This window comes from Pteronotus mesoamericanus, unplaced genomic scaffold (genome assembly GCF_021234165.1).
Source record: "Pteronotus mesoamericanus isolate MK-2021 breed Mesoamerican mustached bat unplaced genomic scaffold, CSHL_Meso_final contig_317, whole genome shotgun sequence".
Classification (NCBI taxonomy): domain Eukaryota; kingdom Metazoa; phylum Chordata; class Mammalia; order Chiroptera; family Mormoopidae; genus Pteronotus; species Pteronotus mesoamericanus.
Genome location: NW_026555133.1, coordinates 1084604 through 1102857, shown reverse-complemented (window position 1 = coordinate 1102857; position 18254 = coordinate 1084604). Strand labels below are relative to the sequence as shown.

At 56.7% G+C, this 18254-nt stretch overlaps 2 protein-coding genes across 8 annotated transcripts; both read right to left on the bottom strand.

Annotated features, from left to right (window-relative positions):
- Positions 1-58: 58 nt before the first annotated feature.
- On the bottom strand, positions 59-2739 carry GPS2 (G protein pathway suppressor 2). Of its 2 annotated transcripts, XM_054575753.1 has the most exons (11): positions 2678-2739; positions 2337-2499; positions 1878-1987; positions 1677-1789; positions 1452-1531; positions 1277-1359; positions 969-1119; positions 774-863; positions 605-684; positions 422-517; positions 59-240 (listed from the first exon to the last, which is right to left on the bottom strand). In XM_054575753.1, the coding sequence occupies exons 2-11, from the start codon at positions 2428-2430 to the stop codon at positions 157-159; spliced, it is 981 nt and encodes a 326-aa protein (XP_054431728.1). In that variant the 5' UTR covers positions 2431-2499; positions 2678-2739; the 3' UTR covers positions 59-156. The 2 variants fall into 2 exon arrangements, with proteins under 2 accessions (XP_054431728.1, XP_054431727.1); XM_054575752.1 differs by lacking the exon at positions 2678-2739 and having other exon boundaries at positions 2337-2593.
- Positions 2728-14840, bottom strand: NEURL4 (neuralized E3 ubiquitin protein ligase 4). Of its 6 annotated transcripts, XM_054575751.1 has the most exons (30): positions 14559-14840; positions 13207-13651; positions 12930-12995; positions 12486-12784; positions 12212-12323; positions 12032-12120; positions 11462-11534; positions 11051-11315; positions 10658-10839; positions 10257-10342; positions 9977-10151; positions 9684-9882; positions 9517-9593; positions 9345-9423; positions 8810-8985; positions 8591-8722; positions 8072-8217; positions 7737-7961; positions 7541-7639; positions 7293-7454; positions 6933-7097; positions 6263-6421; positions 5777-5956; positions 5550-5637; positions 5349-5456; positions 5055-5199; positions 4780-4892; positions 4535-4700; positions 3678-3729; positions 2728-2826 (listed from the first exon to the last, which is right to left on the bottom strand). In XM_054575751.1, the coding sequence occupies exons 1-30, from the start codon at positions 14838-14840 to the stop codon at positions 2770-2772; spliced, it is 4602 nt and encodes a 1533-aa protein (XP_054431726.1). In that variant the 3' UTR covers positions 2728-2769. The 6 variants fall into 6 exon arrangements, with proteins under 6 accessions (XP_054431726.1, XP_054431721.1, XP_054431722.1 ...); XM_054575746.1 differs by lacking the exon at positions 2728-2826 and having other exon boundaries at positions 3029-3729; XM_054575747.1 differs by lacking the exon at positions 2728-2826 and having other exon boundaries at positions 3029-3729; positions 9973-10135.
- Between the last annotated feature and the right edge of the window lie 3414 nt (positions 14841-18254).

Genomic DNA, 18254 nt, shown 5'->3' with positions numbered 1-18254 from the left:
CTATCTCTGCTCCCCCACCCCCAAGCAGCCCTGGCCTAGTCCAGGTGGGAGGCAACACAAATAGTACCAGCCAGGGGCAGTGGCAGATAATTTTATTGGTCTAGGACCCTCACCCATGGTAGGGGATGGGGTGAGATTGATGATAAAATTTGATGGTCACTTGTGGTAGAATCTTGGGTTCTGGCTATGCTGGAGGAAAGGGAGCCGGGGGCCAGGTTGGCTGGTAGCTGCAAAGCTCGACTGGTGGTGGTGGTAAAAGGTGGGTTTTGTCAGTATATATACTCTCCCTTCTACTCCACACCCATACAACCACCCCCAAGGAAAGGGAAAACCCCAGGGGTGTGGGCCACCTGCCTGCCCAAATCCTGTTTCCCCTGGTAGTATAGGGATGGGGACAGGCAGATAGGATTACCCTCCTTACCTTCCCTGCTGGCTGCATCTGCACAGGGAGCTGGGGGGAGGCGAGGAGTCCTGGGGCTGGATGCAGAGCTTGGGGGTGCATGGGGCGCAGGGAGGACTGCAAAGAACAGAGCCAGGACCTGAGGCAACCTGGGGTTCCCCTTAATATAGCCCTTCCCCTGACCTCCCAAGGCTCTACACTCACTGAGTCGGAGAAACCAGTCTGCTGGTTAGCATGTTCCATTTGCTTTTGCAGGGACAGGGTACCACCAGGCTGGAGGAAACCTAGGTAGATAAGAAACGTGTGTGAAATGAATAGAGAATGGGAAGAAGAGGGCCTGTGGTATTAGGGCCCCTGAATGGGGTGTTACCACCTGTCTGGGTGGGCTGGAAGTGGCTGTGCACGGCGTAAGGCTGTGGCTGTGGCTGAGACAAGTACTGTACTGCAGGAAATGCTGAAGGTGCTGAGAAAGGCAGAAGGCACAGCCATTAGAACCTTTTAGCCTGCTTACAACACTCCTCCCTTTGGGCCTTGAGAAAATCCTCCTCCCCCTTTTCCCATCACTCACCTCTGAGCTGCTGACTAGGGCTATAAGCTGGTTGAGTGGGTCCATAGTGAGGTGGGGGCTGAGCAGTCCCATAGGCACCACCTGGGCTGCCTTGGAATTGCCCATGCTCTGGGGTTCCTGCGAAAGCTGCTGAGCCCACATAATGCCGGGTCTGAGGATGAGAACTCACTGTAAACTGTTTGGAAACAGTCTCAGGTGACGAGTATGTTCCTTTTTTCCCCATACAGTTAAGTATTACACTCGGGACTTGAATACTGGTTTAGTAAGGTGGGTGGAAACAGTAGGAAAAACAATCCTACTCCTCTTACTGTAAGCACTTGGGGTCCGAACATCTGTTTGGCTCTGTCAGCTGCCATGAGGGTGCCTGGGCGACTGTGGCCTCCAGGGCTTCCTAAAGAGGGAAGAGGGGCTTCATGATGCTGAAATGGCAGTCTGCAAGACCCCGGAGGAGCCATTCTAACAAGCAGTTTCTTTAATCCTCACCCTGCATGCTGAGGAGATGAGTTCCTGTGTGAACAGTTAGACTCTGTGGATATGCAGCTGATGTCAGAGTGGTTAGGTCACTAGAGTGAAAGGAATGCAGGTCAAAAATCAAGGACAAATGCCCCCTCAACATTAGATGGATTATATCATTACCAATGATCTTCTGTTACCTGACCCCAGTTATATTTTTTACCCCCAATTTAAATTTCAGCTCTCCAGTCCCACCTCTGCTCCTTTCGCCTTCGTTTTTCTTCCTCATGTAAAACTTTCTTGAGCTGCAGGAAAAGCTGGTGCTTCTCTTCCTGTAGGGCCAAAAGCTTCTCCTGCAACTTCAGGATCTGGAAATGAGGGAGGGCAGAGAACATGAAAGTAGGAGAGCCAAGGGAAGAGAGAGCTGGGAGAGATTAAGGGATTGATTACACATACTTGTTCTTTGGTCTCCTCTAGTGACATTCTCTCTTCCATCTCTTTTTTCTTCCTTCTCTCCTGTTCTTCCTTCATTTTCTGTTCCATCATCTTGTCTACTTCTTCTTCCTCTGGAGAAAGAGTCAAACAGGAAGGAAAAGTGGCAGGGTGGTTAAAGTAATTAGAATGCTAAAGAGTGAAGACCAGCAAAAACTGGTTATACAAATGATCTTTTTTACGCTCTTCCAAAGACAATAGGGGACAAGGAGAGGTAGGTTTCATTAGGTGCTCTCCAAGGTCCTTCCCAGCTCAAGGTTTCTGGAGTTTCAGACCTGGCCATTTAAATTCCCACCGCAACGGGGCTGTTCCTTCCCTCCTCTAGCTTTGGCCGCTGGTGCACTGGTCTGCTAGGGCGTGGGGGCAGTCTGGGACAGCGGTACCGCCATGGGCGTGTGCCCTCCCGTTTTGGCCCCGGCTCACCCTGCCGCTTGCGCTCCCGCTCCATCATGATGTGCCGGTGCAACGCCCTGGCCATGGCGTTGGAAAGCTTGGGGCGCTCCAGGAGCGCAGGCATGGTGCTGCCGGGGACGCTCGGGCCGTGGGCGCCCGGCTCTCTCGCTGACTGCTAGACCTCGGACTGGGCCTGCGGGCAGGCGGGTACTCTGGGGTTATCGCGCCCGGTCGGCCCACACGGAAGGCCGCCCGCTACCCCGGTCACGTGTACAGGGACCGCCGCGCTCCAGCGCGCAAGCGCGTAGGGGTCTCTAGCTTCGGGGTTCCCGCCCCCTTCCCCGCCAGCCCGGGCGCCCGCCCCTCCCTACCCGCTTTTTCTTCGCTTTCTCCGGGGCCTCCTGCGCGCCCTGGTCCTCCGTCACATCCGGTGATGGGAATTAATCCTTCCGAGGTCAGAGCATCAACGGCTTCGCCCATTGGGCGAGAAGGGAAAGGCGGAAGTGCCGCGGACGGGTGCCTGTGAAGTCCAAACCATTACACTGCACCCGCCCTGCGCCAACCACTCCTGGGCGCAGCTACAACTGGCAAGACAGCCGCGAAACGCAGGTCGGCTCTGGTCCCGCGAGTTTCGCGAGTTCCGAGTTCCGCGGTGGGGCCTCTGACTGGGCGGGCTGGGGATCCCCTTAGAACGTGCAACAGAGGCGAGACAAATGCTCAGAGACGGTATTTATTGGCTCCTTCGAAATCAGAGTCATGACAACTGTACTGGAGACCCAACCCCTCCACTGCGCTCGCCCTTCCCCGTTCCCGCCCAGTGGCCACAAGGAAAAGCAGCTTCATGTGGGGCACAGAGAGACTCCTTTGGGATTCACAGTAACCAAGAACAAAAACAAATAAATTAAGTGATACAGGGATGGGAGTCTCAGGTAGGGAGTCCTGTTCCCCAAATCAGTGCATGAACAGGGGTTACCCAGGGCCTGGAGCTGGGCTCCCCACAAACTCTTTCGCCTCAGAGGGAGTCTTCCGGGGCCCTGGACATGAAGATGTGCTCCACTTTCCATCTAAATATGAAAGACTGCCTACATGCTCCTGTGCGTCTGCCAGACTGAGCACCATGCATGCTGTGGGTCACTGGAATGAGGTGGAGGCAGTCGTCACTCGAGAGTCCACGGGCCCAAAGCCCAACTGTGCTTGTAGTAGTGAAGTCTCTCCTCCTCATTCCACCCGTACCAGCAGGGCATAGAGGAGTGTGGCCCCCTTCTCCTTGGTTACCCACTCAAGTTCCGCTGGGCTGAAGTGAGGGTCCGGAGGTTCTCTGAGGACAGCAGAAGGAGGGCCAGGGGTGTAGGAGCCAGGGCGCACACACACCTGGAAAGCCACCTGGGCCTGGTGTGTCCGCTGGAATTTGGGGTCCCGGAATCTGTCAGGCAAAAAGTAGAAATAGGGTGGTGAGGCCTCTGGCCCTAGTCATCCCTCCCCCTTGCTAACTGCACCCACTACACTGGCCTTGCTGTTCCTAGGAATCACTGCCCCTTTATAAAAGGGACTTGGATCTAGCTGTTCTCTCTACTGTTAAGTGGTCTTTCTCCCAGTGCCTGCTCAGCTAACTCCCTCACCTCCTTCTCCAATCTTCTCTCAAATCTCAACTTAATGGTACCTACCCTGACTACCCTATTCAGTGTGCCTGTTCTGACGACACTTCTTTTTCTCAAATATTTTATTTATTTATTTTGAGAGAGACGGGAAGGGAGGGAGAAAGGGAGAGAAACATCAAGGTGTGAGAGAAACATCAACTAGTTGCCTCTTGCTTGCCGCCAACTAGGCACCTGGCCCACAACTCAGGTGTGTGTCCTGACTGGGAATCGAACCACCAACCTTTAGTTCCCAGGCCAGCACTCAATCCACTAAGCCATACTGGACAGGGGTCCAACCACACTTCTAATCCACTTCCCTCCGCCAACTCTACTTTTTGTTTCCATAGTACTATTTTCACCTTTAAAATTACTGAATACTTATGTATAAACATTCTAGAGAGAAAACTTAAGTTCCACAAGAACAAGTTTCCTTTTTTTGTTCACTGAGATAGCACAAAAGAAGTGGCATTTGCTCAACAAACGTGTGAAGAGAGGGCTGGGGTGGAGACTGAGGAATTAGCAAAACAAGGTGGGAAAGGGAAGGGCAAATCATGGAGACCCAAGTGGCCCCGGGGCCTCTGGTGTACTTACTGCACTTTAGATGCCAGGGTCTCGGCCCCAGCATATTGGAGGGAGGGAGAAAGCAGCACTGGAGGGGGCTGCTCCTCCCGAGGAGGTGCGCAGTTCTCGCCCGGCTCCTCAAATCCTCCCCTTGGCTCTCCCTTCAAGGGCCGGCAGCTCAGGATAGAGGCAGTGCCTGTGAGGAGACTGGGTCAGTGTAGCCCTGCTCCGGCCCACAGGGCCACTCTGCCCTGATTGCGCCAGAGCTACAGTACCTGCTCCCAACTCCCCTCGGTCCAGCACCCTCCGAATGGCTGCCACATTGCTGCCATGATATGCCATGTGCCACTTCTTGGTTAGTGTCCCAGCCTCCAGGTGGGGATTCACCCTAAGAAGTGGATAGATAGGGCAGATAGGACAAAGATCACTGGCTCCCCAAGGTTATCCCCTAGACATACAGTTCTACCACTTTTTGCACCCTCTTGGGATCCTCCTTTCTCAAGGGGGCAAAGAACAGCAAGGGAGACACATGATCCTGTTCCATATGTACCTGAGGTTGAACCTGCACCAGCCAAAGGGTAGGGCGTATTCCCTGGGAGGTTCCCCACGGCGCCTGTGGGCCTCATCCCCTCGCATCTTCCGGCAGGACTCACAGTAGCACAAGCTACGCTTCGGTGGAGGCATAAAGTAATCTTCTGCAGGAGAGTAAGTGGCAGACTTGGTGCTATGGTTCCTGTCCTGGGTCTCAACCACATAGCTTCCTTCTGACTGGTCTCCAGGGCTCTGGGCATGGCCCTGCACTGGTGCAGGGAATGAGGCAGATTCTAGCAGACTGGGCACTCACCAGGAAGCAGCAGCAGTTCTTGGAAACGGGAGCAAAGGGCATGGTACTCGCAGCTCTTGAGAGGGCTGGCAGTGGGCGGTGGACCCCAGCATACGCTCTCCTTGATCCCTGAGGGAGCCGAGGGGGCACAGGTCACAGGAAACAGGGTTAGAAGTACGGGGTGGGGTGGGGTAGGAGGCTGGTCCCTTCAGGCTGGCTCACCATCCACCATGTCAGCTTTCTCCATGTCCCCTTGGGTTCCAGCACTCTTCAAACTGGCAGCTCCTGGTTCAGGACTCACAATTGTCACCTGCAGAACAAAGGGGTGGTCGGCTAGAGTGTGACCGGCCTCCAGGCCCGCTGACCCCCTCCTCGGACAACAGACTTCCTCTTTACTTGAACAGCCATCTCCTAGGCACTCCCACCTCCCTGGCTCCATTGCCACTGACCTGCTCACACTGCCCGTAGAGGTCCACAAGCGCATGGCAGGGCTGGGGGACATCTGGCACAGCCACTCCCTGGTCCATCCCATTCACATGGAGATGCAGACCCCCAGAGCTGTCTAGCCGCAGTCCCAGGATGGTGCCTTCAGGACACGTGTCCAGATTTGGCCCAAACTTCTCACAGATCTGGGAGGAGAGACCCACTGTCTTCCCAGAGATCAGACTCCCACCAGCAGCAGCCACCCCCACCCTTCACTCTGCTTTGGGTTGCCATTCCCTGGGCTTTGCCTCTTGCTTCAGTGAACCTAGATTCCGCCCCCCCCCCCGCCCCTTTCCCCTACTGCAACGTTTTCAATTGTAGCCCAAGACTGTCCAGGTAATAATACTCACGCCTTTGTGTGAGTCCACCCCTCGGGGCCCCTCTCCTCCTTTTGGGTGAGCCCCTCCCTACTCAGAGGCCTGGCCCCTCACTTCTCTCTGCTCCCTACCCACCTTGAGGCCGTTGTGGAAGACCCCGCGGCCCCGCAACAGCCAGGCTGCCCGTTTAAGGGCGCAGGCAGAAGCAGGGAAATTGAGCCTCTCGGGTGGGCAGGTGATGACTCCCAGGACAAGGGAAGATGTCCACTGCCGGTTCAGGAAGTCTATCCGTACCTGGAAGAGAAGGCGACTTCCCCCAGTTACGGCCTCCTAGGAAGAGGCCACCCACCCAGCACACCCATGCTTCTCATAGCAGCCAAGGAGGAGAGAGCACATCTCCAAGAGTGTGGCCTTCTAACGCCTAGAGGGACCAAATTCAAGCACTCCCTTCCCTTCTTCAGCCTTAGCCTTGCTGTCGACTGAGGATGCTTGTACTAGAGGCTCCATCCTCTGGCTACCAGTGACATCTTTTAGCTAGGCGCAGAAGGGCCTCTCCTCTGAAAAGCCGTCCCCTCCCCTGGAATCCCGCAGCGCTTCCCTCCTGCCTCCTCACTAGTCACCAGGTGAGCACTTCCTGGTAACTGACCTGCAACTCCCTAACACGGTATGAACAAAAGCTCATTCAAGGGGCTTGCCTTCCACTGTGTCTTCAGTCTAGAAAAGACTTGCCCCAGGAGGGTTGGCTCTGGGTTACCCTGAACAAGGGCTTCTGGGGGCAAGGAGGGGATCAGGAGAGGAGGCCCACCTGGACCAGCAGCTGGGGCACCAGGGGCTGGCTGATGACAACGATGCCCTGGTTGTAGCTGGCCACCCGTGTTGCTGTACGGTTCCCATTGGATAGGAGGATATTCTTCCCATGGTTTTCCAGGAACTCGAGGGCTGTAGGCATAATGGCCACCTGATCCTGGCCCTGGTGCGGAGGAGAGACTGAGCTGCTGGGGTTGCTGACACGAGGCCCAAGCCATCCCACTACAGCTTACACAGAGCTTGCACATAAGCTTCTGTCCATCCAGGGCAGGACTGAAAAACCCCAAACAACCTGGTGGCCAATGGCCCACCAAACCACTCATCCCTGTGCCCGGAGGGCCTCACTGCAGCCTCTTACTCCCAGGCCATGCTCCTCATCCTCCTCGTCCTCGTCGCCCTCACTGCCGATGTCAGAGCTGGGGGAAGGAGGCTGTGTGCCTTCTGGCTCCTCCAGCCTTGTGGAGCTGACAATAGACACACTCCGCACTGGCCCGTATAGATCCAACACTGCCCACACGTTCTGGGGGCACAAAAGACCCAGGAAGTTGGAGATGAGTGGAAGACGTCAACCCCATTCCCAAAATCTAAGGCAAGTCTTGGGTCTACCTTGGCAATGCCAGTGGCGGCAGGCCCCATATCTTCTCCATCTACCAGGATGTGCATCGAGTCATCTGTCCCCCGCCGAACACCCACACGGCTCCCGACCTAGGGCCACGGAAAGACGACAACACATGCTCAACCCACGTCTCCCTGCCATCCCCACTCCCAAGCCCACCCTCATCTCTGGATCCAGCTGCTTCACCCCCAGCCTCTCTAGGTTCCGGCCATAGTTCATCCTCTGGAGCAGCCCGTCACGCCTCACTTCACAGCTGGACACCATCCAGGTGGTCTTCGTCCGGAGCTCTGGCAGGGAGGGAGGCAGGCCAGGGCCACCGCCTGCCCCAGGCCCCGTCTCCCCTGGCGCTAGTGTGGTCAGCCCTATCCGGAGGGAGCCTGCCCACTTCTCATCCAGCTCTTCCACTTTCACCTGTGTGAGAAAGTATTCGCTCGCACTATGTGGGGCCAGGGGGTTAGGAAGCAGTCTGGCCCTGTTGTGAAGGGCCTGGAAGCCTCCTTTGTCACATCTCCACAGCCCACCTCAAAGACTTCCTCACTCTTGAGCTCCTTGGTGCTAAAGACAAGGCCATGCGCATAGCCAGCAGCACGCACCGCCCTCGTACCATCCTCCTCCAGAGTGACATTCTTGCCGCAAGTACTGTGGAACCGGTGAGCTACGCCAGCCACTGTGGAAAGACGGCACCGAAGGGAAGGGTAGGATTGGGGCAGCAAACTTCAGACAGGACACAGAGCAGAGCTTTCAGGTGAAGACAGGAAGTTGACATAAGATCCCTTTGGCCATGGCTCCTTCAAGACCTCTGACACCTCTCTTCGCCACAGCGAGACTCATCCTCAGGTCTGCTATGCCCAGCTTACGGTGTCCTGTCCCCTTGCTGGCAGGGAAGTATCCAGGCCCTGTGTGCCAGGTATAAACTCCCGCCCTCTTCCTGGCTGCTTCCCACCATGGGTTTTTCCCGCCCCTTCCCCTGACCTGGAAGCTGTACCTCTCAGACCCACAGCAGGCAAGCAGAGCCCACCCTCCCTCCCTGTCAGCCGAACCTGGGGAGTGCAGGGGGAATGACTTCTCAGTAGCGGTGTTGCTGGTTGCCAGGCTGTTGTCCATGGGGCCAGTAGCATTGGTGATGGACACTTGGACGCACTGGCCATAGAGATCCACTACCGCATACACCTCTGGGTAGGAAAGGAAGGAATCAGAACCGTGATAGCCCAGGGTGGGCCGGGCTGAGGGTGGCAGGTCGAAAGCCACAGAGTAGTCACCTTTACCCGGAGGTAAGCCTGAGCAGGCGGCGCCTTGGTCCTGGCCATTGATGAAGTAGTGCAGGTCGCCCTTGGAGGTTCGCATCATGCCGATGCGTGCACCTGTGCCCAGCGCATCAAGGTCACACCCGTAGTTGTTGCGCATCGTGTTACCATCTTGCATTATAGCTGTGCCACTGGGGGGATAGCAAAAGGGGCAAGTCAGCCATCCGGCTTCCTCCCCACACAGGTCCTTGTCCAGCCTCTGCCTGTCAGAATCTTTGAGTGCCATGGATTGGGATCTCAATCTGGGGTCTGAGACCCAATTCTGTCTCCTACATCCCTCGGATCCCTCTCACGAAAAAGCCCTAAATACCCTATGAGGAAGGAGGATTGAGCCCTTTGCAAGGGTTTCCAAGAATTAAAGAGAAGAGGCAGCCAGATTCCCTAGGTCTGTTATTGTTCATGGCTACCACAAGCCTGAAACCCTGCTTCCCTCATCCCAACCAGCTCTGTCCAGCCCTGCCCACCTGGTACCCAAAGCAAGCAGCCCAACCTTAGCATCCAAGTATCGTAGTCAATGTCTGTCATAGTGTTGGGGAATTCAAGGTCCTCTGGCCGAATGGCGGTCACTCCTGGGAGGAGGCAGGGGTAGGTCAGAGCCAAGCCCCCAGCTATCGGCAGCCAGCACCTGCCCCCCCCCACACACACACACAGAGGCCCCTCACCAGCCTCAATAGAGCCTGACCAGCGATCCACCATCTTCTGAATGACAATTTCAAACAGCTCTCCATCCCGCAGGGCCCTGCCAGGGAGAATGGTGATCAGACAGGCCCTACTGGGTTGCGGAGGCTGAGCAGCAAGAAAGCGGGGACATGCGAGTCCAAACACTGACCGGTTGGAAATAACAATGGCATCATTGAACTCGCTGCGGCAGTTGTGTCGGAGCGCAGTGCGGCCCCCATTAGTGATGACTGCATTATTGCCATGCAGCTGGTGGAAGCGCAGGTCGGAGCCCCCAGCCCCTGATGACGGGGAACTTGGAGACACCTGGTTGTTCCCCTCCGGGAGAGGCTCAGGGACTGGGGTCACCTCTGCAAGAGGGGACATCACCCATTAGGCATACAGTTGTGTCTGAGGCCTCCCGAGGCCACCCACCCGCCCCTGCCCAGCCCGGCCCTCACCCACGTCGTCCACAATGGTGGCCTGGGCCGCCTGGCCGTAGAGATCCACAACAGCATAGACACCCGGAGGCACGTTCCAGGCAGCGGGGCCCTGAGTCATCCCATTGACAAAGAAGTGGAGAGTCCCGTCCTCCCGCCGAACCACGCCCACCGTGTCCCCTGCCTTGGAAGAAGGGGGGCTGGAGTGAGGAGTCAGGCAGAGTCCCTGCCTGGGCTGGTCCTACAGCAGCCCCACCGTGGCGAGCCCCCAGTGGTGAGACCTGGCAGCACATCCACTCTCCCACCTTGAGGCGGTCCAGGTTGTGCCCATATTCATCCAAGATGGTTGTCCCATTGTGCATCACCCCATTCCCAGTCATCATCCAGGTCCCTAGGGGGACAAGGAGGAGCAGAGGACATGAGGGAAAAGCCAGGACTCTTCTTCTGCATAGAGCAGTCCCCACATTATGCTCCGAAGCCTTCAGCCCAGCCTGCCTTTTCTCTGTCAGCTTTCTTCCCAGAGAAGGGCAAGAGAACTGCTGTTCCCAAGCCAGCCACAGGCCCCGTCCATGGGGCACCCCTCAGTCACTGACTTGGTCGTCACAGTGTGACAAGTGAAAAAGGGGCCGGAGAACAAGCGTCAGGGCCATGAGGACAGCTTCCTCCCTAGGACCCTAACTTGGCTCTGCCCCTCCTAGGAGCTCACCAGAACGCAAGTTGGTCATGGTGGAGGGCAACTGGAGGTAGGCAGGATTGTGGGTGGTGACACCAATCTCGATGGAGCCAGCCCATTTGTCCACCATCTTGTCGATGCGCACCTGGAACACCTCTCCGTCCCTCAGGGCTCTGCTGCTCAGCACCACGCCATGATTGAAGTCATCGGTGGCACTGAGGGCACAGCAAGTGGGGACTCAGACCCCTAACACAAACTCCGAACGTGCCAGATCTTCAACCAGATAAACATCACGCTCAGGAGGCGCACCCCTTTTCTGTCTAGGACACCCCAGATCAGATTCACTCAGGCCCCTACTCCCCCAGCCCGTCCCCTGATTCCATTAGAGTCCCTTCTGCAGGCTTCTCCCCACCCCATGGGCCATACTGGGGCCTCAGAGCAGTGCGTCCCTCGTGGGTAATGGCCGCCTTCTGCCCACAGTTGGGATGGAAGAGCAGGCGCTCAGGTTCTGCCTGAGCAGCAGGAGCAGCACGGCGGAGGGCGCCCTCAGGAGACAGCGCCCGCAGGATGGCGTTATTCCGGCGTAGACGGTCACTGTGGTTGTTATTGTGGACGATGGTCACCTTCACTGCCATCCCATACAAGTCCACTACACCGTATACCACTGGGGGAGTCAATGGGGTGGCCACGCCTATAGGGGTAGAAGGCACGGGAATGAGGGTTGAGGGAGGAAGAGTCAAATATAGGGAGAGCGAGCATCAAAGAGACAGGAGGATGAGGTGCCGGCCACCCCACCGAAAGCCCTGGCCCGGAAGCCTTCCCTGAACTTCCCCTTACCCTGATCAATGCCGTTAATGAAGAAGTGGAGGGCAGAGTTGGACTTCCTCGTGAGACCAATATGATCACCCTCCTATTCAAAACAGAAAAGTAACAGTCTGGAATTCACCCACAATTCGTCTGCAGACAGCTGCGGGGACCGTGAGAACGGAGCAGTGGTAGAGCCGTCCAGCCGCCCCACATTGTAGGGTGACTGCTCCCAGACGCTCCTGTGAGTCTCACGGCTGCCCCGGATGCTTAATGCAAGTCAGGCGCTGCCTTGGATCACCTTATAACCACCAACTTGTTTAACCCTTACAACATCTATAAGCTACCACTAACATGTTCATTTTAGACGTTTAAGGAAAAGAACAAAAACTTGCCAAAGGGGTAAGCTTCTTACCTCGGGTCGCTACCACAACCCACCTGACTCCAAAAATCTGAGTGCCTAACTGTTGGGCAACCTTGCCTTCTTAGAAGGAATCTTCAGGCAAAAGATACAGGGGCTTGCTCTAGACCACGATGCCCAGGTAGGGACGCAGTATGCTGGGGCTCTCCCGGAGAGTGGCCCAGGCTGTGTCCCGCCCTCACCTGCAGTTCATCTAGACTGAATTCACAGTACTCCCGGCGGGTGCCCTTGCCGTTGGTCAGGATCCCACAGCCGCTCATCATGATGGTGCCTAGGGGAAAGCACACTCCCTGGTTAGGATACGAGCTTCCTTCACTTTGGTGAGCCCAGGCCTGTGCCCTCACCCTGCCAGTGGCTGGTACCTGACTGCAGGTTGGTCATGGTAGCCGGGTATTCCAAATTGTTGGGGTTGTGGGTAGTGACACCAATCTCAATGGAGCCTGACCACTTATCTACGAGCTTGTCGATGCGGATCTGGGGTGGAATATTAGCAGAAGGGAGAAGTGGCATGTAAATACAGAGAAAGACCCACAGCTTGGTCCTTCCCCAGTCCCCACCTTTCCAGTAGCAAGGATCAAGCCCCATCTTTAGTTCCCAGAGGGTGAGGTGTCAGCCAGCCCCTAGGATCCTGCACACCTCAAACATCTCATTGTCCCGGAGTGGGCGGTTGGTCATGACAACCCCATTGTTGAATTCATCCAGGGGCCGGCGACGCTCAGCCGTCTTATTATTGTTGCTGAGTTTGATGAGCGTTCCACACTTCTCATGGAAGAGCAGGGCGTCATTGGAAGTAAGGATGGGTGAGGTGGCAGCACAGCTAGACCCTAGGCCTTCCCCGGCTGGCGGGGAGCTCAGGCTCACATTTAGGAGTCCCCCATTGTAAGCAGACAGGATGGCGTTGCTCACCACCTCAGACAGCTCCATGCTGGCAAAGTCTACAGCAGCAGGGTAAAGGAAGGAAGCTGAAATGAGGCTCCTCATCTGCCGGTTTGCAGTTCTCTCCCTACCCATCTCCTGAGGTCCCCCCCTTGTCCGCCTCACTTCCCACTCCCCTCCCCAGGGCCTCCCAGAAGCCCTCACCATTATGCGACTCAAGGCTGTTAGGAAACGTCTCCGGCCGGGCCTGTGCTGGGGACACCATGAAGGCTGGGGACCAGGCAGGATGGGAGGGGAATAAGGGTTCAGCACCTGCTGCAAGGCCCACAGCCAGGAGACCCCCTCCTCTAGCCCCTGCTCTCCCCTTCACCAGACTCAGGGGTCTGCGTGGCCCTGCCCACACCCAGCCTCACTGTCACTACCTTTCCCTCCAGCCATCCCCTGTCCCACCCCTCCACCACTGCCCTAGCTGTGTTCTCACCTTCATCCCTAGAGGTTCCCTGTTCAGCCAAGGCAGAATCTTCAGGGGGAGCGGAGAGCTCGAGGGGAGGTGTGGGGATGGGAGTAGGAGGGCTGAAGCCTGGCTCAGGGGGTAGCACAGTGATTTGGGTGCACTTGCCATAAAGGTCCACAACAGCCCAGACACGAGCAGGCAGGCCTGTGGCAGCCACACCACAGTCTCGCCCATTCACCCACAGCCGCAGCTCCCCAGCAACGGTGCGCTCCACGCCCACACGGTCCCCTTCGCCGAGCTGGTCCAGGTCCTGACCATACTCCTCCAGCACAGAACGTCCATCCCTCAGCACCGAGCAGCCCGACACTACCCACGAACCCCCCTTCAGCCCTGTGGCGCTGCTTGGGAAGTCCAGCACACTGGGGTCCAGTGCCGTCACCCCAATCTCAATGGAGCCACTCCAGGAGTTGACCTGTGATAGGGGTGGTGGACAGAGGCTCAGGATGGGCCACCAATGGGTCTCCCTCCACTAGGAAACCGTAATTCATAGGCCACTGTGTCCTCCCCCGCCTCCCCACCTCAGACAGCTCAGTTGACTTTTCTCTCTTGACACACAAGACACTAATCCAGAGATGCAGTCCTACAAGTAATTTTCTGCACTCTGTCTCAGGAACTGCTTGGTCCACTCTCCCTAGCAACTCTGCTCTTTATTCTGGATGCTCAGTGTCTGCATCAGTCCTTCCCCTACCATGCTGGATAAATTCCCTGGCTCCAGCTCCCTGCCCCTCCTAAGTTTGCTCATCTCTGTGGCCTCTTGACCACCCAAACTCGCAGCTCTCCATGTCCATATTCCTTGTTCTTGTGTATCATTCTCGTTGCGCTGGCCTAATTCTTGCCCAAACTCTGGCTCCACTCATTCACTGTCCTCTTCACTAAATCACACAAAAGCACACAAATCTCTCTCCCCCTGAGTAGCTCTCCTTGACCATCTTTCCCACCCAATCCTGAGTTTGTCCTTCCATGGTTTGTTCTTTCCTAGGTTATTCTCTCTCTTTTCTGCCCATCATATCTTTGACATCTCTCCATCCTCCATCTCCCAGAAATGGTTCCAGGTCTGTTCCCTAGTCGTTCTAGGGGGTGAGGCTCCGTGTCCCTTCCCTGCTCCTGGGACTTAAGGAAATTCAAGCTCTCCTTGTTTCGTTGTCCTTCAGGCTGAATATTTCTATTGCATGCTCCCTTCATGTCCGTCACCTGGTGTCCTAAGTCTGTCAGTTCCCCTTCGGTACCTGATGATGTGGACTACATTGGCTGTCCTACCCCGACTCCCTCTGGTCCCCTCCCATCCTCCACCTCTCGGTTCTGTGTCCCCAGCTCCGCACCTTGCGGTCGATGCGGACGGTGAAGACGCGTCCATCGCGCAAGGGTTCCCGGCTCAGCACCAGCCCGTGGTTAAACTCCTGGCCTGGCTGCTGCCGCCGCGCTGTACGCCCACAGGCCGACAGGCTCACCAAGCGCCCAGTGCGCGGGTGCAGCTCTCCGCCGCTGCCCAAACTCCCGCCAGACCCCGGTCCCGGGCCGCTGCTGCCGGGGCCTCCACCCCCACCAGGCCCCGGCCCGGGGCCTCCCCCAGACCCCCCACTCCCACCCGACCCCGCCGCCATCGCCGCTGACGCCGGGGCCGCGCGACAACCGCGTTTGGCGGCACCGTAGCAACCTCGCTGCACAAACACCCCGAGGGAATAGGACCCAGGGCTGGGGCCAGATATGCTTTACGGCACTGCTGGGCACTGAAGCATCCCCGGCTAAGGAATTAACGACTATCACGATGGGAACAGAAGGACGACGGGGTCGGGAAGGTTTGCTTTACGGCACGACGAGGTGACAGTGGCTCCGAGAGGGGTGAAGACTCGGGCAGGATGTTTTTGCGACAGTGAAAGAAATGACTGCCGCAGCCATCTTTATGACAGAAGGGGGCGTGCTGACGCCTAAAACACTCAGCTTTGCCACAGCGCTACCGACGACCCCCCCTCGTAGAGGCTGGCGACACCTTGAAGTATTCGCTTTACGGCAAGAGAAGGAGGTGTTTTCTCGCCACAAGCTCCGAAGCTGAGTGGGACTGGCAGCTTTATAAATAGAAACTTCTTTCCTCCGCATCGAGACCAAATATGTCTTGCAACAGTGTCTCAATCCCTCCACTTTGTATCATACCTCTCGTGGGAGGCAAAGCGGACGTACTCTTGGGGCAAAAGGCTGGCGGATGTTTCCAGTCCAGCCCACTTGGAATTTCAATCCCATCAAAGTTAGGTTTTAAAGTAACGAGTAAAAAGTCCAAAGAAACCCCTACAGACAGTTTCAAGTAACAGTGCTAACGGTCCCAAAAGATTCCCCCAGAGCTATTAACAAACAAGCCAGCAGCCCAACTCCGACTCTCGCGCTAAGGTTGGATGACTTTTACGTCACAAGGCTCGCCCGGCAGGAGAACGGGAACAAATCCCAGAAACAAAGAAAGATTTGGGTGGGGGCAAAGAGGGAGGGGCAACCGGGGGGGTGCTCCCAGCCCGAGTTCCCTGTATAGCCTGAATTGCGCCCACCGTGACTACAAGGAGTTTAGGGGGAGGAGGACTCGGGCCCTGGCTCCGGCGTCCCCCGGCAGCCGCGGTGGGGGCGGGGCCTCAGGGACCCGGCTAGGTGGAGTAGAGTGGCAGGGCGGGGCAGCTGAGAGTGGCCCCCTGGTGGGGCAATGGAAAGGGAGAAATCTCGGGGAGCAGCAGGCGGCCTCAACGGGGAATCCCCTGGAGGGGCAGCCGGGGGAGTGCCAGGAGGCGTCAGAGGAGCGGAGGCAGGCGCCGGCCTGCCCTCCGACGTCGTCTTGTCTCACGATTCTAGGCGCCCCTTACACTCTGGGGGAATCTTAATTAGAAGCCCAGGTTCTAGCCGGCCCTCCGGGGTGGTAGCAGCTCACGGTTCCAGGCCCAACCAGAATTCTGGGAAGGTTGTGGGTCACAGCCTTGCGTCCGGCACATACCCTGGCGGATTTAATACCCCCTTTCCTGTAACCTGTGTATCCGGGACGTCCGGCTTTGGGTCCGAGGGGCCTGGAGTGCACAACTCGGGATGCAGTCCGCGCTCCGGGTCAACTTGCTTGCACCCCCACAAACCCTATGAGGATCGACCCCGCAGCATCCTAAAAACCAGCAGCTCCACCCTGATGCATAAATCTCCCAGTGCGGAAAAGTGAGGATCACAGCTCAGCTCGCAGGCAGCAAAGAGCCCGGAGGGCGGGGTTCCGGACACTGGAGGGGGCGGGGCCAAGAGGGAAGGGGCGGAGTCCTGAGAACTAAAACAGTAGGTGTGGGCAATCGAATGGGAAATGTGAAGTTTGAAACCTTTGGGAGAGTAGCAGGTACCGGATAGGATACATTGTGGCCACACAGTACGTGGTTATCATTAGGTGTGACCCCATCCCCAGCCTCCTAGGCCTCTGGCACTGCAAGGGGGTAGAAGAAAAAGTTTTTGAATGACTGAAAGAATTAGGGAGAGCTGTAAGGAGGGGTCACTAGAAAGCTTTTCATCCCGCTTTTTTGCGTCCTTCCCCCACTGCAGGAGAAAGTCTCAGCACTGGGATGAAATGAATATCATGGCCACCTACCACCCTGCTGAGAAGGACTACGGATTTTTGAAGGTGGATGAGCCCAGCACTCCCTACCACAGGTGCTGAGCCTTCAGCCTAGACCTTCAGCTCAGACCCTCTTCCCTATTCAAAGGAGGGGGGTGGGCTGGGGAAGAGGCAGAGAGGCTTCAAGAACTGGATGCTGCCTGATGTCCCGCTCTCTGCACTGCTTCCTCCCTCCTGTGCAGGCTGAGGGACAGTGATGAGAACCTGCTCGCAGGGCCCTCCCACACAGTGACTCCTGAGGCACTAGCAGAGAGGTGAGAGTCCTGCCAGAGGTCAGCAGGGATGTGGGGCATCTTCCTCCCTCCACTCTGGAACTCTGGGATCTGAGCCAACTCTGCTTCTTGGCCCCCAAATGGGGAGTACTACATTTCCCATCAGGCCAAGGCCAAGGTGGGAGAGTCAGCTAGCTTGGCCCCCTCTACCACCTGCCCCCATTGTTTTCTTTCTTTGGTGTCCCCAAGTCGACTCCCTCCCGCCTTCAGGTTTGCAACAACGGACAATTTCTTGCCCAAGATCCTCCAGGGCAGTGATGACAGAAGCTCAGGGTCTCCAGGCACCTTTCCCACAGCACGTGAGATGAGGGGTGGGAACTGAATGGAAAGGGGAAGTGGAGTTCACCTTCAGCGATGGCAGGGCAGGAACGCTGAGCTCTTCAACTTGGCCCACAGACTCCAGCAATTTTGAGAAGCACCGCAAGGCACACTACAGTGAAGGAAAGTTCCTCAAGGCTCAGAAAAACCTATCCTTGGGTAATAACAAGAACAGCAGTGAGGGCAGTGAAAGTTTGGCCAGTGGCAGTCGAGGTGTGATGCTGGACCCAGCGTCCAAGTCTGTGGAGAGAGGCTGGGCAGGAGGGCTGGCCAGAGGAGTCAAAGGTGAGATGGGCCTGGTGGCCAGAAACCACATCCTAGAAGCCAAGGGTTAGTAGCTCTGGTGGGATCCCAGCGACTCAAGGGAATTGCAGCCCAAAGATTTCTCCACCATAGCCTGTCTTTCTCAGTGGCCATTGACTGGCCAAGGGCCCTCTGCCTGAGGGGCAGGTAATGCTGGGAGGTGACCCCAGGAAAGACAGAGGGGCAGCTGGGGTGAGTTCCCCATCAGGATAGTCCCAGGGAGGTGTGGCTGGTGAGGAGGAACAGAAAACCCAAGAGACCTGTGAGGGGTAGAGAGGTCACTAAAGGTTCTCTACAATGGGAGGAGGTAATAGACATGAGACGAGAACCTGGGGCTTGAGCTTCTCCCCTGTGGTAGGGAGGGGGGTCACAGTGGACACCTGGGGAACCTGGATATCCTAGGTAGCCATAAGACTCAGATTAATTTGGGTGACTCCTCAGATTCCTCAACCTTCAGAAATCAGTCCCTAGCTTCACCCATCACAGTGCTGGACAAGGAGGTTGAT